The following is a 23024-nucleotide window of genomic DNA, read 5'->3' as shown; positions in this document are numbered from 1 at the left end:
TATAAAAACGTAATTATATGTGACGTCAGGGCTCCAGTTTAATCGGCTGTAAACCCATAGGTCTAGCAGTCGGTTCAGTGGGCTAATAAATCATCTATAGGCCTGTTCGATTATTGTCCCGAATTTATTGTAGCATGCCTCTTGCAAGAAAAAATAGGGGGGAATCTTCAAGTCTATTTTGTTTTGCTCTACATCAAGGGTTAAGGTTGCCTGTGATGCCATATGCTGTTGGTGGTGAGGAGAGGAGGGGGAGGTGGAGAGAGAGGGATGTAGAGAGAGAGAGAGAGAAAGAGTGTGTGTGTGAGAGAGAGAAAGAGAGTGAGAGAGGGAGAACGAGCAAAGGCATCAGTTCGCTACGCTCGCAAGGGAATCAGAACCGAAAACAGAACGTGGACACAATGGATTCTATAATAGACGGATTGTAATTTGAACCAACCTCTGTGAAACACTGTGAGCAAGGTACGGTAGCCAAACCTAGTAAAGATGTAACGACATTACATGTTTTTGCTTTTATCTTGCTCTTGTAGAGAAAAATAACTTGTTATTCCGACTGCAGAAGATGCAGGAAGCGATGTACAGCCATCATGCACGCGAGGTGTTCGAGGCCCTTAATTTCCGCAGGGTCCTAATGTTTTTGACAACACGGAGTTTTGACGGGCGCACATAGGGTATTGTCGGGGATGTTTAATGAAAGTGTATTCCACAATAAATGTCCTGTATATACATAGTTTGTTGAGCAGTGCTAGCGTTTATAGCGAACAGGCTAAACTATAGCGCTCCGTAATCCTAACTGACTGTCTGCCTGGTAGTCTATTAGTCACAACAAAAACCTATCATAACATGACATGTGTTTATTTTAGATGCTCCGTTGCACATCAGACACACGTTGCTACATTTTACAGACTACCTATTTGGAAGGTATGGTTTCCTGATACAATGTACGATTGTTGGACTGTAACTGAGAAAATTGCTATTTTGTGTCAAAATTACGGAATGGTCTATTTAAGCTGAGAAGATGAGTCACTGACAAAATAGCGTGCTCTATGACTAAATAATTTAGGGTAGATTGTGTTCGTGTTTTGTAGAGGATGTCCTTTGTGCTGTCAATGCGTAGACAGTTGCAATAGGTTATTCCATTCATGGAAATGGCACTGATCAAATGCGGATATCCGGATTCTCTGTCCGATTTCAATTAGGCCCAATGTTGGATAGATTCTCATCAAAGGCATTACGCATATCATATTTAAATCCAACTGACATCATACATGACATGTAGACTACAGCAGTTTACATACAATAGGCCTATGTGTAGTGGTAGCAGGATACTGTGCTTTCTTTGTAAATACAATTAGAACGTTCATGGGATAAGGGGTCGCCATGGTAATATACAATAACAGGAAACTGGATCAATACAGTGCTGCCGAATTGAAGATTAACGGCATTGTGGCTGGTATAATTATGGTCCAGCCTGATATGTTTTACATGATTTGCAACAACAACGAGGCATATTTAGTCTATTACATGGTCTGAGTGCGGCAGGGTAGCCTAGTGGTTAGAGCGTTGAACTAGTAACCAAAAGTTTGCAAGATCGAATCCCTGAGCTGACAAGGTAAAAACCTTTCGTACTGCCCCTGAACAAGGCAGTTAACCCACTGTTCCTAGGCCGTCATTGAAAATAAGAATTTGTTCTTAACTGACTTGCCTAGTTAAATAAAGGAAAAATATATACAAAAGTATGTGGACACCCTTTCAAATTAGTGGATTCGGCTATTTCAGCTACACCTGTTGCTGAAATGTGTATAAAATTGAGCACACAATCATTGGCAGTAAAATGGCCTTACTGAAGAGCTCAGTGACTTTCAACATGGTACTGTCATAGGATGCCACCTTTACAACAAGTCAGTTTGTCAAATTTCTGCCCTGCTAGAGCTGCCCCGGTCAACTGTAGGTGCTGTTATTGTGAAGTGTCTAGGAAATGTCTAGGAGCAACATTGGCTCAGCCGTGAAGTGGTAGGCCACACAAGCTCACAGAACAGGACTGCAGACTGCTAAAGCGCATACTGTGTAAAAATCGTCTGTCACTACCGAGTTCCAAACTGCCACTGGAAGCAACGTACACACAAGTACTGTTCGTCGGGAACTTCATGAAGTGGGTTTCCATGGTCGAGAAGCCGCACACAAGCTTAAGATCACCATGCGCAATACCAAGTGTTGGCTGGAGTGGTGTAAAGCTCACCGCCATTAGACTCTGGAGCAGTGGAAACACGTTCTCTGGAGTGATGAATCACGCTTTACCATCTGGCAGTCCGAAGAACGAATCTGGGTTTGGCGGATGCCAGGAGAACGCTACCTGCCCCAATGCATAGTGCCAACTGCAAAGTTTGGAGGAGGAATAATGGTCTGTGGCTGTTTTTCATGGTTTGGGCTAGGCCCCTTAGTTCCAGTGAAAGGAAATCTTAACGTTACAACATACAATTACATTCTAAACAATTCTGTGTTTCCAACTTTATGGCAACAGTTTGGGGAAAGCCCTTTCCAGTTTCAGCATGACAATACCCCTGTGCATAAAGTGAGGTCCGTAGAGAAATGGGTTGTCGGGATCGATGTGTAAGAACTTGACTGGCCTGCACATAGCCCTGACCTCAACCCCATATAACACATTTGGGATGAATTGGAACGCCGACTGTGAGACAAGCCTAATCGCCCAACGTCAGTGCCCGACCTCACTAATGCTCTTGTGGCTGAATGGAAGCAATTGCCCGCAGCAAAGTTCCAACATCTAGTGGAAAGCCTTCCCAGAAGAGTGTTATAGCAGCAAACGACGAGCAGGTGTCTACATACTATTGGTTATATGCTGTATGCGAGTGACCGTAAAGACATTGGATTTGTAGTCCTCTCTCACCCAGACTCATGGCTCTGATTACATGAATGAGGATTATTGTAATACAGTTAGCTTTAAGACCCTGTGGTGTCTTTCTACTTTGCAGCAGCTTTTGCTGTCGGTGGTGAGACCAGAAATCTTGAGGCAGCTGAGAGAAATCATAGCGATCAAAATTATATAATGACTAAGGGATACAGCACAAGTAATCCGTCACAAGTTGGATTTCTGCCAGGCCTACTCCAATTTGCTATCTGTGTGTTATTGTTGTAAACCCTAGACTAGTCATATCATATTTATCTCATATCATTCACTGCAGTTCTCCTTTCTAAGTGTAGGTGAATAAATAGGTTATAGCCTGGGGCGCTGCAAATCTCCTATTTACATCAGCTTAAACTTCCCTCACACAACTTCCCTGTAGCTTTCTATTTTTTCTCTCTCTTGGATTTCTCTAACTTTCAAGCCTCTATCCATCCTTCCCTTCCTTTCTTGTGTGCAAGATCTCTATCTACTGTATCTTCCTTTCATTTTCACTAACCCACTCTCTCTTCGCCACTATCGCTCAACGCGGTTATTGCATTTGTGTCTGTCTACCTTATGTGGCAGGCAGACTCCCTCAGGTGAAATTGAGTGGTTTTGTTTGTTTTTCTCATCCAGGGGGAGGAAGACAGAGGAGCTATGCTGTCACTTCCAAGTCTCAGTGGCTCAGTTTGATTAACCATGATGAAGACTGAACCCCCATCGGCGGGCAGTGCCAGCTCCACCCTCCGGAGCCCGTCCCCCCACAGGAACGCCTATGAGGCGGGCATCCAAGCTCTGAAGCAGGCCCACGACGCCCTGAATAATGCCGCCAATGGGGACGATGCTGCCAAGGACGGCAAGCCGCCACGGCCTACCGGTAGGGGCCGCCGCCAGTACGGCTCCAATGTCCACCGCATCAAGAACATGTTCATGCAGATGCAGTCGCCTGGCGACGAGGATGACCCGTCCAAGGCCAATGACCAGGCGGTGCGGCTGTCCCTGCCCAGGGCCAGCAGCCTCAATGAGGACGTGAACCACAGCGCCCTGCTCAAGCTGGGCGCCACTGTCTCTGAGCGCGTCAACCGCTTCGACCCCAAGGGCGGTGAAGTCGGCGGGTCCCGAGGGGCCTCAGCGGGGTACTCCAAGCTGCAGGAGACGAGGAAGATCTTCGAGCAGCGCCAGCTGCAGGAGAAGCAGTCGGCCACCAACCGCATCCTGCTCAAGAAGGAGCGTCCGGTTTCGTCCGCGGTCCAGGACAGCCGGCTGGACGTGGTAGTGCGTTTCAATGGCAGCACTGAGTCTCTGGACTGCCTGGATACGGTAGGGGGAGCCGGTGAGGCGGTGTCGCCCACCGTTAGCCAGCTAAGCGCCGTCTTCGAGAAGGGTGACCTGAGGAACAACCTGCACCGGCCCTCCTCCACGTCCCCGTTGCCCTCCCGAGGAGAAAGCCCCACTCCGGCGAAAACAGTGGAATGCCTCAACTCCAAAATCATCGCCAGGAAGGTGCAAGTCTTGCCCCCAGGCAGTCAGGAGGATGGGAGCAACCAAACCTTGGACCAGGAGGGATCCCCCAGAAGCCCCAGGAACAGAGCAGCTCCCCGAAACGACAAAGGCTCCTCAGGAAGTCCACAAACAGGGGACAGGACCTCTTCTGCTTCTACCGAAGCCAAGCCTGAGAGGGAGAGAGGGAAGGAAGCCAGGGGCTCAAGTACCGGAGGCGAGCCTGGCAGGGAACCAATACCCAGGGACCAGGAGGACTCCTCCACACCCGAGGCAGGAAGCCGGCTGGTGCAGGCCGAGATCCACGCCTCACTGGAAAATGGAGAGGCCTCTGGGGGCCCCAGCGACATGGCAGGGCGGCAGGTGAGAGAGAGGAGCCACAGGGAGGAGCCAGGTGAGGGGCCCCAATGTGAGGGACAGGAAGAGGATGGCCTGGAGGAGGAGTCTCGTAAGGATGATTACTCGGAGGGCGATCTGGTGGACATCAGCGCATACAGCGGCATCGGAGAGGACTCCGGCGGCAGCCAGCTGGATGAGGATGAGGAAGAGGAAGATGAGCCCTACGAGCCAGAGTCGAGCTGCTCTGAGATCCCGGGACTGCCTGCCGAGGAGGAAGCACCGCCGGAGAACAGGAAGATCTGCTTTAGCACTGGACCAATAAAGGTGAGTCTCTGGTTCAGGTGGGCAGAAAGGAGGAACAGTTTATATCAAGAGATAAGGGAAGAGACTGGTCTGAAGTGGAGATCAGAAGCTATCTAGTGGTAGACTATTATTTCTAACTTTAGGCATAGTACTTTGTTTTATTATTAGTTTCACAGTAGTATTCAGAAGACGAAGCTCTGTGACTCATTTGTGTAGAAGTTATAATAGTAGTTGGTTGACGCTGCCACAGTTTACATTGGTCTACGTCTACACTGACACATTTGAATGACTTTGCATTTCCTGTATTGGTGAAAGCATCTTGTGAAAGCCCGTGCAAAGATCAGGATCCACATACTTCCTTCCACCTTCAAATCAAATTTTATTAGTCACATGCTTTGTAAACAACAGGTGTGTACTAACAGTGAAATGCTTACTTAGGGGCCTTTTCCAACAATGCAGAGAGAAAGAAAATAGAGAAATAATCAAAAAGTAAAACATGTAATAATAGATACACAATGATCAACAATAAATTGGCTATATACAAGGGGTACCAGGACCGAGTCGATGTGCAGGGGTATGAGGTAATTGAGGTAGATATGTACATATAACTAGGAATAAAGTGACAGATGGTAAACAGTAGCAGCAGTGTATGTGATGAGTCAAAATAGTTAATGCAGATAGTCCAGGTAACTATTTGGTTAACTATTTAATTAACCATTTAAGAGAGGTGCAAGAGAGGAAGTTACATTTGAAATTCTCTGCTAGTGTTTGCCAGGTAAGTATCTTATAAGTTTACCTATCTAAGATGTGCCAAACACATTCTCTCCAGCTCAGCGCTCCAGCTATGCATTTGGTTTGCTAACTTTCTAGATAAGTAGCTAGCTTGCGAGATCAAGCTTCTTGGTTACAGCAGAGACAATCAACCCCCTCCTGGATCAAGATCCCTGCTGTCTAATATTGATTGTGCGCGTGCAACCTTTTTGAAATAATTGTACAACTTCATGTCCTTTGTCCTTGCAATTAGTTTAATGTTCTCATGCCCATGTTAGCATTTAGCTAGTGTTCGCTATGTGAATTTGCCAGTTTTTTTAAGCATTTATTGGAGAATTATTTTTTTTTAAATTGTGTGCACTGCCGGTATAACCATATACCCCGGCATGGTACAGAAATGGTATGAAAATCTGGATACTTCCCAACTCTTCTACGGAGTGCTTCAGAGATAGAAGCTAATAGCTAGGTTTTGACTTCTGGATATCAGGCCCACTTATTGGTTTAGCTGTTTCAACACAGCAGCTGTATCCAATACAGCGTGTGTTTACTGCAGAACACATTAGGCACTACTGTGTGAGCTGCTCTATGTATGACTAAGTGACTGACAACTTGTGAAATCTCTTTTTGGCTTGGTCAGCATTCATTCATTTGCTTGACACTGAGGGCCTACTCAGTAGTCCTGACAGCAAGATAGACTTGTTCCTCCTGCCTTGACGCCAGTCAGGTTAATCATTTCAGCTTGCACCAGCAATAAGTATTGTGGTGAAATCCAATGTAGAAATCCCCCTTCAACAGCTTATTTCCTCTAAGATCTGTATGTTGTTTCAAGGGACCTCAAAAAAGCTGGGGCGTAGAAAACTGATTTTTTAAATTCCTAATGCTGACTCCTGCTCCAATGATATGTCATTTCCAGCCAGGTATAGGCTAGGTGTTCTCAGGGGCTTCAGCCTGAACCACAAGTACATAGTTTACATAAAATGATGTAGGTAGGTAGATATTAGCTCTAGGCTTCTGTATATTGTCATTATGAAATGTCAGATGAATATGCCAGTGGCCTTTCTCTCCTGTCCCTTGGTGACTTGCCATTAAATGCCACCAGCAAGGATTTCATCTCCCCACCATGCACAGCATGCTAACCAACCGGACAGCCACCGTATCACTGTAACTATGTGAGATGGATTTTCAGTAGCAATTTTTGCCTATAAAATATATTTTCACCTCTTCTCAGTCAGTGAGTGTCTGAGATTTCATGATTGTGATGGGGCCCAATAGATTTGCTGCATAGCCTTGTAATCCTAGTAAAGCATTGACTGCTTCACAGTGGGCCACCCTTAAGCGCAGCCACTTGTGAAACGTGTAGCGGCATGCCATGACTTTGCTGTCACAGCAAGCAATGTCCCTTTATTCCTCAGTGGCGGAGGATAGAAGCTATCATTTAGGCTAGTCCACCACGGTGTAGAGTGGTTAGTTTTGAAGCTGTTAAATCTACTAGACCTATCTCTGCATAGCCATTGCTGTTGCACTGGCTTGATCTGACCCGTGCAAGAACTGGAGATGACAGTTCAGCGTCTCATTTGACCTTTCTGACCTATCGACCCTGTTATGATGCTATGGCTTCAACTCAACCACGGGTGTGGCTTAACCATGACACATTCACTGCACCTGGGAGTTCATTCTGCGGTCAGCTTCCATCGTTGACAAACTGTGCTGTATGTGAGTGTCTTGTTTTGTCTGCAGCAGTGCCTGATACTTACGCATATTCCCGTACCGTGACTGACTGACTCCGTCTCCTAGCCAAGGTGAGGGCACTCGGTGAAGAGAATGAATGTCAGTTAGTCAGTCAGCAGGCCATGGGGATGACTTGGTGAATCACCCGTGTTGTCCTCTTTGCAGAGATAAGGACAGCACAGGCAGGTCGGTCAGCTCCAGAGTTTCTGGGTCACAGGAGGGGCTGCATCACAAATTGCAGCGTTTTCCCTAGATAGTGCACTGACCTGGTCAAAAGTAGTGCATTATAACAAGTTAAATTCAGACATTGGCCTCATTACGGGAAAAAATGGCATCATTGATACATTTAATCACCATTTGATTTCGGTGTGGTATCTCTTTGAAATAACTTATTCCAAGCCTATTCACAATGATAATGTCAAGGTTTCCTGGTCTAGCTAAGATTCTTGAATCCTTGGTAAATGTACAGCTTTGCTCTTTTTTTTTGTATCTGAGAAATGTATTTACGAATGTATACCAATCAGGGTTACAGCAACCATTTTAGTTGTTAATGATCTTGTCAATGCTTTAGACATTGAAATGAAATGAGCTGCTTTGTTTGTGGACCTGTCAAAAGATTTTGATACTGTTGATCATGCTATTTTATTGAATAAGTTGTCCTCGATAGGCCTGAGCTCTGACACCTGTTCCTGGTTTTATGATTATCTCAGTGACAGAACTCAGGCTATCGTGATTGATGGGGCTTAGTCTGAATTTCTTGAAGTACGTGAAGGTGTAATTTCTTTAAACTTCATCTGTATGTGGATGATACTACAATGTATGCTATTGACCAGACTGTTGATCTGGCATTTTCAAAACTACAGTCAGATTTTGTAGCTATGCAGGAATCCCTTGCTGATTTAAAACTTGTGGTTAATATGGGCAAAACGAAATACGTGTTGTTTTTAAACTCTCGTAAAAAATGTTTCCGATTTAAATACATGTTCACTCATTAGATGGTTCTCCAATTGAACGTGTTCCTGCATTTGGATTGAAAATGGATTTGACGTTTAAAACAAATAAAACATATAGATGAGCTGGTTAAGAAGCTACGATTGAAAGTTGTATTTTTCGACAGAAACAGATTGTGCCTTTCTCTAAGCAGTAGGACGCAGAATATTCAGTCAACCTTTATCTGTTCTTGATTATGGTGATATTATTTATCAAAGTGCAGCTGGTACTACTCTTAAACCTTGGATGCCATCTACCCTAGTGGCCTTCATTGTGTTACAGGTGACAGTTTTGAGACTCGTCACTACATCCTGTATCAAAAGGTTGGCTGGACTTCCCTGAAGACCTGTATATCACTCCCTTTTTGTTTACAAGGCCCTAATGCATCAACTTCCTTCTCATCTAACTTTGCTGTTGACGCATAGAATACATCAAAATACATTTCATCTTGATGTTCTGGTGCCATTCGGGCATTGTAAATTATTGATTGGGAACTTATTTGTTTAGGAATGTAACTGTTTTTCTGGGTGATATGTGATGTATTTGTGCTTACCGTGTGTGTGTGTGTGTGTGTCACACACATCACCGTTCAAAAGTTTGGGGTCACTTAGAAATGTCCTTGTTTTTGAAAGAAAAGCTAAACGTTTTGTCCATTTAAAATAACATCAAATTGATCAGAAATACAGTGTAGACATTGTTCAAAATCACATTGATTTTTAATGGAATATCTGCATAGGTGTACAGAGGCCTATTATCAGCAACCATCACTCCTGTGTTCCAATGGCACGTTGTGTTAGCTAATCCAAGTTGATCATTTTAAAAGGTTAAATGATCATTAGAAAACCCTTTTGCAATTATGTTAGCACAGCTGAAAACTGTTGTAGGCTAGTTGAGTATCTGGAGCATCAGTATTTGGGGGTTCGATTACAGGCTCAAAATTGCCCGAAATTTCTAAGTGACCCCAAACTTTTGAGTGTGTGGGTGTGTGTTTTATGTATATACACACACACACACACACACACAATAATATATATATATAAGTTATTGTGTTTGTATATTGTATTATACAGGGCGCCTCCCGGACTGGGTCATGCAGGCCTGCTGTAATTCACCAGCTTTTCATAATTATAATAATAACAACAGTACAACAGGGAAAGGGGTGTGCTGCAATTACGTCAAGTAAGGTCAAGATTATTTTAATCTGGTGGATGAATGCCTGGTGTAGGAGGAACTTTAGTCTAAAGAGAGAGAGAGAGCCCTGATAGGCCTCTAATTATATGTGCGGCATTGCGCAAACCCTAGGGTAGTAGTCTGTAGTGGAAGAGTCTATGTTTGTGCTATACAGTGTTAAGAAGTCGAGGTGAGGGTCATAAGGCATTTTAGGGGTATTTGTAAGGATTATAAGTTATTACACTTGAATCTTGAGTCCGCCTTCACTTTTTTTTACACTAACTTACACATTCCATGTCGGTGACTTGCTATTCTGAGTCATGTTTTGTTTCAGTTCAGGTAATACAGGAATTGCTACCTTAAGGCCTCTGTGAAAGGTACTTTTCTATCGTTATATGAAGACACATGGATAAGATGTGACAGTTTAAGGACAGGAGCCTTGTGTAAAAGGGGTAGCTACTATCAGCTGGTGACCTGGCAGACCAAAGGCGTAGTGCGTTAGGGTTTCCAGAGAAGGACATGTCAAACCAGTTCACCTCTGCTGTTGTGCTCCAATGACTGAAATGGGCTTTTCAGTCCCTGAAATCTCCAAGGGAAACTGTAGTGCTTCCTTTGTTACACTCAAAGCCATTAACCTGTTCAATCCTGCCTTTGCTTTTTCTTCTCAGTAATTGATTCATTCGATTTTTCAGACTAATATGGCATTCATACCTCAATGACAGTGAAAGGACCATAATATGACATGAAAACGTAATATATTCTCCATCTCTTTCTTCTAAGCAGGCTTGCTGTCACTCTTATCAGACAAATGTTTTACTTTCCATGGTGGAGAGCTGAGAATAAACACAGTCTCTCTGCATTTAGAGCAAGCTAGACCCTGCACTTTCTTTCTTTCTTTGTGTCTCTCTCTCTGTCTGTTTGTCTGTCTGTGTCAGCTGGCTGGCAGTACATTCCTTCAGTCTCCCTGTCATACCACCCTGCATCCCACTGCTGGCTTGCCTCTGAAGCTTAGCAGGGTCGGTCCTGGTCAGTCCCTGGATGAGAGACAGATGCTACTGTTGGAGGGCCAGTAGGAGGAACTCTTTCCGTAGGGCCAAATAAATATTCCAATGCCCCAGGGCAGTTATTGGGGACATTGCCCTGTGTAGGGTGCCTTCTTTCGAAGGGGATGTTAAACAGTGTCTTGACTCTCTGTGCTCACTAAAGATCCCATGGCACTTATCCTAAGAGTAGGGGTGTTAACCCCCGGTGTCCTGGCTAAATTCCCAATCTGACCCTCATACCATCATGGCCTCCTAATCATCCCCAGCTTCAAATTGGCTCATTCATCCCCCCTCCTCTCCCCTGTAACTATTCCCCAGGTCTTTGCTGTAAATTAAAATGTGTTCTCAGTCAACTTACCTTGTAAAATAATTTGCTGACAGCTCTGTGAGTTGGTCCCAACTGTGTGTTTATATGCCCACACATGTTTGTTGTGTGTATGCCTACTCAAGTGTGGTTGAGTATTTGTATGTGATGCGAGAGTTTATATCTGTCCATCCTTGTGTGATTGTGAGAGAGTGACCCTGTTAAGTTTTTTCCTGATCCCAGACAGACTTGGGCGGCCCCTCTTATCCTCTCAAAGGGAGGAAGCAGTGGAGCGGGAACGAGGGCTGGGAGTGTGGGGGGAGTTTAGGGGGAAGTAGGGCTGGGTGGGGCTAGGGCTGTGGTGATCATGAAATTGAATCATCCGGTGATTGTCAAGCAAATAACTGCCACTCTCACAGTAATTGACGTTTAATTAACATGAACACATTTAGCATCTCCTGCGTTCCATACATAGCCTACAAGCCACTGATGCAGTCCTTTGGAACATTACATTTTAAAAAGTATAATAAATCCATGTAATGTAGCCTACACCATCACAATAAATCCATTATTTATTGTAGACCGGTCTAAAACATATGTAGAAAATGTAATCTATTTCAGATTAACAGAATAGCATAGTCTGAGTTGTCCTTATGTTAGTCCCTGATCTGGCTATGCCATTTGGCTGTGGGCTATACTAGTTAATTTAGCAGACAAGATTTTCTTGGAATTCCGTGATATTATTTCATAGAATGAAAATACAATTGAACATAGCTGAATAAATAGAGCAAAAGCAGCTATTCTGTGTTGAGCAGTTAATAAAGAAACAGGTACTCCTATATGCTTAATTAAGAGTTATTTATCTAACTTTAGTTGTGATAAAAACGCTGGGCTATATCCTTAATACATTCTAAGGCTGCATGATGCGACTCTAATGATGATTGGAAAAAAAAAAGTTGCATGAAATGCATGAACTCTGCTTTGTTTTTTGCACAGGCTGCTCACACTTCATCAGTCTATCAATCACAATTTGACAAGCACTTAATAATTCCTCAAATTTCCCGGCGGCATCCGCTTAGTGTGGCTGTAATGCTCCCTAAAAAAATCCAGGCCTTTTGCTTTTGGGCTGAATATAATAATTATAATTATAATTCCCTGCTGCATGCTCCATAGCACCCCTCACTCACATGGCTCTCCGTCATGGTGATCAGGTATTTCTCACAGGCTACAAGTGAAGACCGACACATAGGCGACGCAACTGCGCGTGTCCTTATCCAATTTCGAGGTGGATATTGGAAGAACTGTCGACATGTACTTTTTGTCAGCCAACAAGATGAGTAGGCCTAATGAACAGCAAAAGCACTAGCGTATGTCAATCTACTATCCCTTATAGTACAAAAGTTGACCTATTCTATGCGAGAAAGAAGTATTCCAAACATAGTCTGGGACAGTTGTAGGATGGGATAGATCCCAAATTAATACAACCACTAGCATCAAAAAAACTTTAAGCAATGAGACTGACATAACAGATCAGAACGTTTAGCTTAACATTTTGAGAAACTTTTAGGCTATTTCTTCACATTATAAGCGTAGCAATGCGCACATGGCAGTAGGCTATAAGCGCAAATTTTCCATTAGCGGGAAAACGCCATTCTCAAAAGGGACCACAAATGTGATTATGCATGTAATGCTTTCATAAAGGTGCGTTTTTATGGTGAAAATGATCTTCCCCAAACTTGATTAACACGTCCTGCGTATGTATGCCAGTTAGGCTCTAAACCCGTTGTAAAGCTGATTTAATGTACTTAATTTGATGAAGTTATTTGGCCACATTGGTTGTGATACAACCATTTTACATTACATTTGAGTCATTTAGCAGATGCTCTTATCCAGAGCGACTTACAGTAGAGTGCATACATTTTATTACATTTTTACATACTGAGACAAGGATATCCCTACCGGCCAAACCCTCCCTAACCCGGACGACGCTATGCCAATTGTGCATCGCCCCACGGACCTCCCGGTTTAGGCCGGTTGCGACAGAGCCTGGGCGCGAACCCAGCCCAGCCTGGGCGCGAACCCAGACACTCTGGTGGCGCAGCTAGCACTGCGATGCAGTGCCCTAGACCACTGCGCCACCCGGGAGGACACCCCCTAGACCACTGCGCAGTACCAGGCAGTTAGACCATCAGAAGCATCAGAGCTTGGAGAAGCCAAGTTATCGTGACTAAACGGTCACGTGGAATTTGACTGCCATAGTGACTCGTGACCGCCGGTGTGGTGGTGGGGGCATGTCTCAGAGAAGGATATAGCCCAATTTCGAGAGGAAGGGTGGGAGGGAGAGAGATCACGTTTCAGTGTGTGGACACCTGGCTCACTGCTGAGGTAGCGCCTTGATGAGTCTGCCATCACCAGAGCCAGCTCGGCTTGTGTCTCTGACCTGGGATCTGAACCCGCAGACACTGTCTTGTAACAGGTCAATATTTCACCTTCCTCGCATTGAATAACAACTGCCTGCCATCCGTAGTATTACAAGCAGACATCCTTCAATGCATCTGGTAGATTATACGTGTCCAACTAACCACCAGCTACCGTGATTGCATCAGTAAACCATACTGTTTTTATGCATCATCTAAGTCGCCTCGGTGGGTAGATCTAGCTTATGCATTCCAAAGGAAATGACTTATTTGAACAAATTACCTTCTCATCAACATCTATCCATAGCATCGGGGTATAAGTGATATATAGTACCATAACCTGGTCCATTGTCTTGCCCAGGCCTTGTACAGTGCCACAGTCTAAGTATTGAAACAGATTAGCGGAATGCCCTAGTGGTTATAAATAGAAGTCTACTGCTCTGAACGTTCCCATAATCCACTGCTTGGTTCTTAGAGCCTCTGTACTGCCGTGCGGGGTTATTTAAAGACATCTCCCTGTGTCAGAATGCTAGGGTGGCGCTGCAGGGGGGGGCAGGTCTGGAAGCCACTTAGGTTAGGTAGACGTACTGTACCATAGACAAGAGAGAGTAACGCTGCCATAACGTGGATCTTTTCTACTGTTTCTCCCCCCGTTATGCAGAGGCCGTTATCTTTCCGATACAGACTGCTCTGCAGTCAGCAGCCTTTCTGTTCACGTTTCGATTGTTATCAAAGTTTCTGCATTCCATGACAATGCTTTTTATAGTCTTAAACGGGCAGCCGTGGCTACAATGTTGCCTAAGGCTTAGGAGGGGGGAGCAGGTCAATAATGTCAGTAGACAGGAAGTTTTAACATCTCCAGTTCCTGTCCTCTCGTCACCACCTGATAATGACACTGATAATGTCATTTGTATACGAATGTCAAAAGGGTGACACTCTCATGACTCATTGTTTGGGTTAAGCTAGTTAGTAGCCTATAAGACCAGTCACCAGACAGGACCACTGTACTGAAGTTCTGTGTTTGTGACATATAGAAGGCTATTCAAAGTTCCAAATCCACGCATAGCCTAGGCTACAGTCTAAATGTCCACTCAGGATGCTGTATATAGCATTTTTTACATATTAAAACACATTTTGAGAGAAATAATATTTGTCCAGCAATTGCGACTATGCTTGCAGATGTGCATCATGTGCTGCCACCCTAATCCAAAAGTATTTAACTCCAAATAACAAAAACGTAGCTTTTGTAACATTTAAACTTAAACAACTCCTTTGTGAGCTAAATCTTTTAAAATCAAACATGTATGGAATCAGGTGGATTAACACTCCTCAGTTAGCAGGCTTAAAAAACCTCTTAAGGATCCACCCTATTTTTCAATTTTCCCTTAAAATGACATACCCAAATCTAACTGCCTGTAGCTCAGGCCCTGAAGCAAGAATATGCATATTCCTGGTACCATTTGAAAGGAAACACTTTGAAGTTTGTGGAAATGTGAAAGGAATGTAGGAGAATATAACACAATAGATATGGTAAAAGATAATACAAAGAAAAAAACAACCGTTCTTTTGTATTTTTTTGTTGTACCATCTTTGAAATGCAAGAGAAAGGCCATAATGTATTATTCCAGCCCAGCTGCAATTTAGATTTTGGCCACTAAATGACAGCCGTGTATGTGCAAAGTTTTAGATTGATCCAATGAGCCGTTGAACTTCTGTTCAAAATGTTGTATCAAGACTGCCCAAATATGCCTAATTTGTTTATTAATAACATTTCATGTTCAAAACTGTGCACTCTCCTCAAACAATAGCATGGTATTCTTTCACTGTAATAGCTACTGTAAATTGGACAGTGCAGTTAGATTAACAATAATTTAAGCTTTCTGCCAATATCAGATATGTCTATGTCCTGGGAAATTTTCTTGTTACTTACAACCTCATGCTAATTGCATTAGCCTACATTAGCTCAACCGTCCCGTGGACTGGACACCGATCCCGAAGAAGTTTTAAGCTAAAACCCACATGGTAGCAAAAACTAACTAGCAGAAATTGTTAACAAGTTAGAAATGATTTAAACACACTTTGCTGTAGGCTACCATTTACTAGTTAACAAAAAATTATGTATGTCATATAAAATATATTCACCCCACCCAGTATTGTAATCAAAACTTTAGCAGAAAGCATGTTGTCCTTGGCTCAGACAGTGTAGTAGCGTGGGCTGAATAGCACCTCATTAGTGTGCAAGATCTTGTGAATCAGCTGTACATGTGATGGAAGAGTGTGATGAAAGAATGCACTGTGCATGCATGCAGATGGCCAGACTGCAACATTTTAGTTATGCTAGCTATGACTGTGATAGCTATGACTATGACTACCCTAGCTATGACTACCCTAGCTATGACTGTGATATGTGTCTGTACACTTTCCCTCCACTGCGCGAAGTAAACGAGACACACGAAGCAATTGACTTTGAATTCACAGATGCCAGCGCCTCATCAGGCTGTTATTTCATAAAGTAGATAACTCATTTATACTTGCTTGTGTCCTATTGTCCTTTAGTAGTAATTTATACCCACATGTGAATCCTTTATCTTATTGGTATTTATTATGGATCCACATTAGCTGCCAACCAAGATATTTTCTGTAGGCTACGACAATGACCCGTTGGAACCGAAACTTGGCATGGACATTTAGCCACAACACCTTTAAACATTTCAGTCTGGTAGAAGATTTGGTCAGTGATGATATAATACAGTGCACTGGCTGGCTCGTGTGTGTATGGGTCTAGAAAGAAAGCACGTTGGCAGTGCTTGCTGTGACTTGTAGTGCAGTGCAACGTGGGCGGTATGGAAGCGGGCCAAAAATAAATTGCCAACCTAAATCATTTGGCGGGCCACATAGTAATGTGTCACTGGCCAGATCCGGCCCGCGGGCCTTGAGTTTGACACTTGTGGTCTAAATCTATTGTCTATATGTCTATGACTGGACTGTGTGATGGAGTTCGAATGGTGATCTGTGTGCATTTTGTGTCAGTGAGTTTGGAGAAACTGGGTGTATCATATTAAAGAGAGGAAGCAGAACAATACCAATGGCATGCCTGAGCAGCAAAGCAGAACTCCCTCTCTTTCCCTCCCTCGCCTCAGTCTGCCATTCCCCTCTCCCTGGAGAGAAGGATTAATAAAAAAACCTGTCTCTCCCTTTCTTTCTTTCTCCCAAATCCTCAACAGGAAATAGGCTATGCCGTGAGTCTCATTGTGCCAGTTCACACCCAATACACCTCCGAATTTCAACGTAGCTCTTAAGTCTTTGATTCCACACTGTGGTATTTTCGTTTTTTTTTAAAACAACCTCACATGACCTATTATCATTTCCCCAGATTTTGCCACAACAGACATTTTGTGTTGCCGTCTGGCATGTTTGCTCTTTTGCCGACGGCGGTTTGCATCCACAGGGCAGGACTCGTTAGCAGAATCCTTGAAGACTGCTTCCGAGTTCACGAGTAGAACCTCTGAGAACAGGAATCGGACAGAGCGCTTGTTCCATTTCTTTCAATTGGTTTGCGTCGCCAACAGCGCAGTATTGTTCTCCACCGTCCAGGCTGGTTTGTCTCCAACTCTTTCTATGCCACTTCTAGACAATTTTACGGATACAGAACAGTTACTGTATTACCAATGGGCTTAACTCAATTTAAACATGCTATTGGAATTGTTCTGGTTCATTAGCCTAACCTTGGGAGTCTCTCTCCAGTCTGCTAACAGTGTTCTGCCTGTGTGAACGAAAGCTCCTAATGATCCTAATTATCTCCGAACTTCATTCCATCCCTCCGATGCCTTCGGAATTGCCCGCTGTTGTAATCCCCCATTACAGAATCGGGGGGGAGAGTCTGTTGAAGCTTTGGAACAAATGAGGATATAGCATGACTTCAACATTACCAGTAAAAGCCAATGTAATTCGACCCCAGTGTTTGTTTCTGCCAACTGGAAAATCACTAGTTTATGACGCTCCTCGTCCATTGTTACTGTATCGTCTTTGTCTTGTGCCCTCATGTTAGAGAGAGCCTATTCCCCTGTAGATGCCCATGAACTGAAACATGCTTAGAATGAGGGAGGAAGAGTGTTTTTTTTTTTCTGGCCGTGAGGCGGCCATCTTGGTAGTGATGTACGCCGATGTGACATGCCCCATTTATGGAAGTAGAGACATTCTTACCGTACATGACATAGATTGTTTGTGAGGTTAACTTCAGCGATAGCGTGTACTGTACCCCCAGTCAGTGTGTGGGGCCGTATGAACTGGTCTTGGCTGTGCTTCAGCGCTCAATGAGATTAACATCCTACTTCTCCCAGGATTCATTCCGCTGCTGACTGTAATGGTACAATAACTCATCTGATTTAAAGCAGCGATTATTGAAAATGGTGTTATGAAATATTTTTTCCTTTCACCTTTATTTACCAGGTAGGCCAGTTGAGAACAAGTTCTCATTTCCAACTGCGACCTGGCATATTGACTTGGGCTTGGTTAAATGACAACCCAAAACAGGAAGGCATTGACAGCAACAGATTCTGTTTTTCCTCAGGACTTATTCTGCAGTTCTACATAGGCCTACTCCAATGTCTTCTACCTCAGTATGTGCCCCACAAAACAAATCTACTTTCAGGTGCTGTCACAGTCAGAAGCCTGACACAAAGCCAGGTCACAGGTAAACATTGTAAAGCACACACAGCTTTTGTACATGTATCATAGCAGTAGGTAGCCCAGCTGCTAAGGACTTGGACCTGTAGCCGAAAGGTGGCCGGATTGAACCCTGGGCTGGGCACTGCACAAATGTGGGAATTGATCGTGCATCTGGAGGGCTGCTGGGTTCAACACATCCTAAAAGACATTGCCCTACCATTAGGCCCCTTGAGCGAGGCTCTTAACACGCTCTCCATCCAGGTGTGTTGATCCTGTGCTTTTTTATTGTCTGTCTGTCTGTCTGTCTGTCTGTCTCTGTCTGTGAGTGCCTTGCCGTCAGGGTGAGGTGAGAACAGCATTTAACCATATGACTGTGGACGTTCAATCCAAGGCCATGTTTATTTTAAAGCCCCAGGTATAGGCAGTGTCTTAGCCATGACTTGTTTTATCTTGTGTGTAACCTCCACAGTGTGATCTCTTCTCAGTGTTTTCTCCCAGTCAGCGGAGTCTGACATGTAGAGGAGGAGGATGGTGAGAACGGATTGTTTGTGCCACATCGATTAAAGAGGCTGGAGTGCCATTTTGTAGCGTTGCGGGCGTCTGAATTGAGCTGGGGTGTAAGTTAGTCACCCTTTACATCCCTGTCATCATAAGGTTACAATGAAACGATTGTGTAATAATGATTAATAGACTACCCAGCGCCTCTCAAGTTTTTTTTCTTATATTTTCTCCTTAAAATAGGTAGCCATCAAACCTCAATATCTAGCAACTTTCTCACATTTGAGTTAAATGTAACTGGTCAAGGAAGTATGACAATGTGATTGGCTTACATTCACTCCAAGTGACCCATGAAATCACCTAGCCGTATAGGAAACCTCTGCAGTGAGATACGTATGTTGGTTAGTGACTAGCCCTCGTGTAACCCATTCAACTTGAACCCCACCCTTACCACGACGCGGCGCGACGCTAGCCACGTAGTAACCGTCATAATAGGATTACTGCTTTGGCTCCGTTCGATAACAGTGACACTTACTAGTGTGTACAGGGAAGGGTGGCCATGTTGGAATCCGAGATTCAGAACCGTGAACCAAGATCAACAAGATGGTGCACTTTGATTCAAGCGTAGATGATCAGCAACCAAACTTTGTTATGGCGGTCTCTTAAATACACAACCTAGCCCTGTCGTGACCTGATCAACGCTAGTCATTGTTTCCATTCTGTAGCTGCATGTTGGTTACAGTGAAACCTTGGTTTGCACGTGGCTCTTCTGTCTCCCCTCTGCGTTAATTCGACCGTTTAAGTAACCTCATTTTGAACCATGGGTTCAGAACATTACACCAGCATGGGTTTCCATTGTAGTTTGATGATCATGTGAACACAGTTAATCAAGCCATCGCACTCAGAGAAGGCTTTGACCTTCTAATGGTTGTTGATGTGATTGTTGCCCAGGCAACTCCAATCGCTGCTGCCCTTCTTACTTTCATTCTCTGACATCTGTTTCAGGGTCAGGTTTCTACCAAAGGCCATCCTCCGCAAATGAATCTACTTCAAGGGCATTCTACACTGAATGTGAATACTTGTCGTGTTCTCGTTCTCTTGTCTCGCTCTCTCTCTCTCCTGGAGAATGGCTTCTGCCTGTCGGTCTAAACTGTGGCAACCTTTTCCCTACTCACCCGTTTAGATGAAGAATTTCTGTCTGCGGAGGAGCCATAGCTTCTTCTTCCTCTCCCCTGTACACACACACCTTCTCTCTGACACCATATTCACCTGTCTGTCTGTCAAGGCATTCCTGCACAATACCCCCATGCTTAAGCCGCCTCTTTACCAAGATATCAACATCAATGCCATCTAAAGCAGGACTTGCTTATGTCTCACTTTCTTTCTTTTTTTCTTCCTCAAAGCAATGAGCAGGGTTGCCAGTACTGGACCTTTCAATCCACCATTTCTAAAGCGCTTGGGTTTGATTTAGCCTAGTTCTTATAGAGGCTGTCCAAGGAAGGTCACAGTAGGGGAGAAGAACTGGCAACCCCCTCACTAGTTATGACTCACACCCTGGTCTCTGTCTCAACATGCTCCTGAGCCATGACTCAATCCTGCTGCTTTCGTTCATTCTTCCTTTCTCTAATGCTCTCTTTATTTTTGCTAAGTTTTTTGTCCTCTCTTTCTAGGTCTTTACCTGGCTCTGACTGACTGCTTTCTCTCTTTCTTCATTGTTTTGTCTCTCTCGCGGTGTGTCCTTCTTTATCTTTCTCACTCTCCCCTCTTGAGTCAATTCAAAAGTCACAAAAAGAAGAAATGTGCCAGGAATTGACTGAATTGAAATGGAATTGAGCCCAGCCCTGAAAGATACCATGTAGTCAACACTCCAATGTTACAGTTATAGTGCATTGTGGGGGATTTGTATTTTTGTGGACAGCACATGCAGGCTTTTAGCCCGTTTGGATACAGGCTTAGTTAATGACTTTCTCAGACACACAAAGAAGCTAGGCTAGAGTCTGCTGTTAGTGTTATTGTGTTTTCTCTCCGACATGTTTTCCTGGTGTTTGGGACAGACGCCTACGAGGCCACGTGGGAGTGTGAACCGCGCCCACCAGGAAAAGGGGGGGAAAGGCGAGGAGGAGAAGTCGTTGCCCGGCGGAGTGAGGGTGGGAGGGAGGGAGGTCGATATATACGAGGTGATGTATATCGAGGTGATATGTGCCAGGATGAGTTTGGTGGAATGGTAGGAGGGAAAAGGAGAGAAAAAAGAGAGTGGGGTTGATTCAGGATGTCCCTCCCGGACTGCAGAGTCGAATGAGGTGCACCGTGCATTCTCACGCACATAGCCAATCAATTTCTCCCTCTCCCTTTTACACCCTTCTCTCTGACACTTGGACACTTCATCTGAACCCCTGACACACGTCTCTCTCTCTGTTATCAGGCTGGCTCTCCAGTGTTGGCTGGCCCTGTCTGTTTAAACTATAGAAGGATCCTCCTTTTCACACTGAGCCCACATTCAAACGCCCCCCCCCCCCCCCCTCCCTTTCCCAGCTTCTCTCAGCCCACTTCCCCTCCATAGACCGACTCTGATGGCAAGGTTGTGGTGTGGCGGCCTGGAACTCCCACATCCTCCGATTTTTAGAAAGCGCTTATTATTTTCTCCACTTGTCTTCCAGCTGTCTGCACCGTCTCCTCGCCTGTCACTACAACTACTCTGCTCTCTCTGTTACGCTGTAGCTACGCGTCGGCTGGTACCGCTGTTGATCAGTTTATGCTCGCTTTATTACGATCCCGCAACGCTAGGACTACAGTGCACCCCTTTAATAGGGGCAAACGTTGACTTTTCTTTACTTTTCGGTGTCTGTCTCAACCTGGTGTTTTGAAGCAAGGTCTTTAATTTCTCAACTAGAGTAAATTCCATCCCTGTTGCACCCCAGTTTTTGTAGTTTTGACATATTTTTGCCTATTCGACATGCCCTTCGTGAAAAGTGCCTTAGTATATTACAGACAAACCTTGATTGCATTTGTCGCTGCTGGGGCTTCTATTGAAGTCTCAAATATTTGGTGTGTTTGAAGTTTAAAGTGAACAGTGATTCTTATGTTTTTATTTTTTTATTTAAACTTTCCTTAAAAGTGTTCCCAACACCTCCGGTGGTATGCAAACAAAACTTAAGGAGAGTTGTTTGTTTGGTCTATGAACGCACAGTAAAATCTCAAATGTCAGACTATCTAGTGTGACTGTTCTTACACAACCCTCCTAATTCAGCTTCCCTGTACTTATATTTCAACTCTTGTGTAAGACATTTTGGGGGGGGGCATACAGTATGTGACACGTGTGTGTGATCCTTACAATGGATGTCTGTCACGTCACGGCTTATAGCAGGCTGTCCCTGCTCACTGCTTAGTGATCACCTTGTCGGTGAACACTGAATACGACGACTGTTGATATCGCCGTATATCAAACCTCTGTTGTTGCGAGTCTTAGTTCTGCATGTCTAGTTTCATAGGCCGTGATCTAAAGAAAAGAAGAAGCCTATTGTACACGAAATGTAACTAAGACGCGATGAAAATGCTCCTGCGTAAGTAATCATGTCTATAAAAACATGCTGAGTCCTCCCATCCATCCTCCCACTGCCCTGGCATCTCTGATGCTTTTATGGTTCTGCAGTTTCCTTCCAGTTTCACAGGAACACACTATTTTCAACGAGAATGTTCTCTGGAAGTCGGCTCGCTAGACATGACATCCATTGGAATCACAGCACAGAATGATGACACGGGCGAAGTCCCAAATGGCACCCTATTCCCTATGTAGTGCACCACTTTTGGCCAGAGGCCCTATGGACCAGTGTAGAAAATAGTGTGGAAACTGTCAATAAACAGTCAAGTGTTTGTTATGAACTTTTAGAAGTGGGATTTTCACTGGGCGGTTACTTGAACCATTTGTTACCATTATCACCATGTTACAGATTGTGACAACACAACGGGCATTTATCAAAGCCGATCCAACAGGAACCTGCTGACTTCAAGGTCTAATCGCGCCTTGTGAGGGCCGAGGTCATGGAAGACTTAGCAATATAAACTTGTTTACGAGAGCCGAGGGCAGGCAGGAAACAGCAGTTAGAGCTGAAGAGAGAGAGCTGTGTTCATGTTGTGCGAGTGACGCACAGCTTTTACTGTCACTTAGCTAGCTGGGCTACAAGAGGCCCCGGGAGGAGGAGGAGGAAGTGCACTGAAAACAAGGTGTTTCGGCTTTCGCAACAGGCAGCGCCAAACATAGATGTATAAGTAATAGCTTGGGTATTACCGCAACCAAAGTGTGATAATTGTTTCCAAGTAGATAAAGCTCATTGACTGATTGGTCTTTTTTCCCCCGGGTAATTCTAGATCTGTGTGTCTTATCTGGTCTATTTGAC

The 23024-nt window shown here is 44.3% G+C and overlaps 1 protein-coding gene across 1 annotated transcript in view; it reads left to right on the top strand.

Annotated features, from left to right (window-relative positions):
• Positions 1-256: 256 nt before the first annotated feature.
• The window catches only part of LOC129828550 (neurabin-2-like), a 53039-nt gene continuing 30271 nt past the window's right edge, over positions 257-23024 (top strand). The window contains exons 1-2 of the mRNA XM_055889575.1: positions 257-459; positions 3536-5062. Of these exons, the coding sequence (XP_055745550.1) occupies positions 3599-5062 (1464 nt within the window). The 5' untranslated portion in view covers positions 257-459; positions 3536-3598. The remainder of the gene's footprint in view (positions 460-3535; positions 5063-23024) is intronic.

The sequence above is a fragment of the Salvelinus fontinalis genome, chromosome 2, assembly GCF_029448725.1.
Source record: "Salvelinus fontinalis isolate EN_2023a chromosome 2, ASM2944872v1, whole genome shotgun sequence".
Taxonomy (NCBI): Eukaryota; Metazoa; Chordata; class Actinopteri; order Salmoniformes; family Salmonidae; genus Salvelinus; species Salvelinus fontinalis.
Note: the sequence above shows the minus strand (reverse complement) of the source record. Positions and strands in the feature narration are given on the sequence as shown.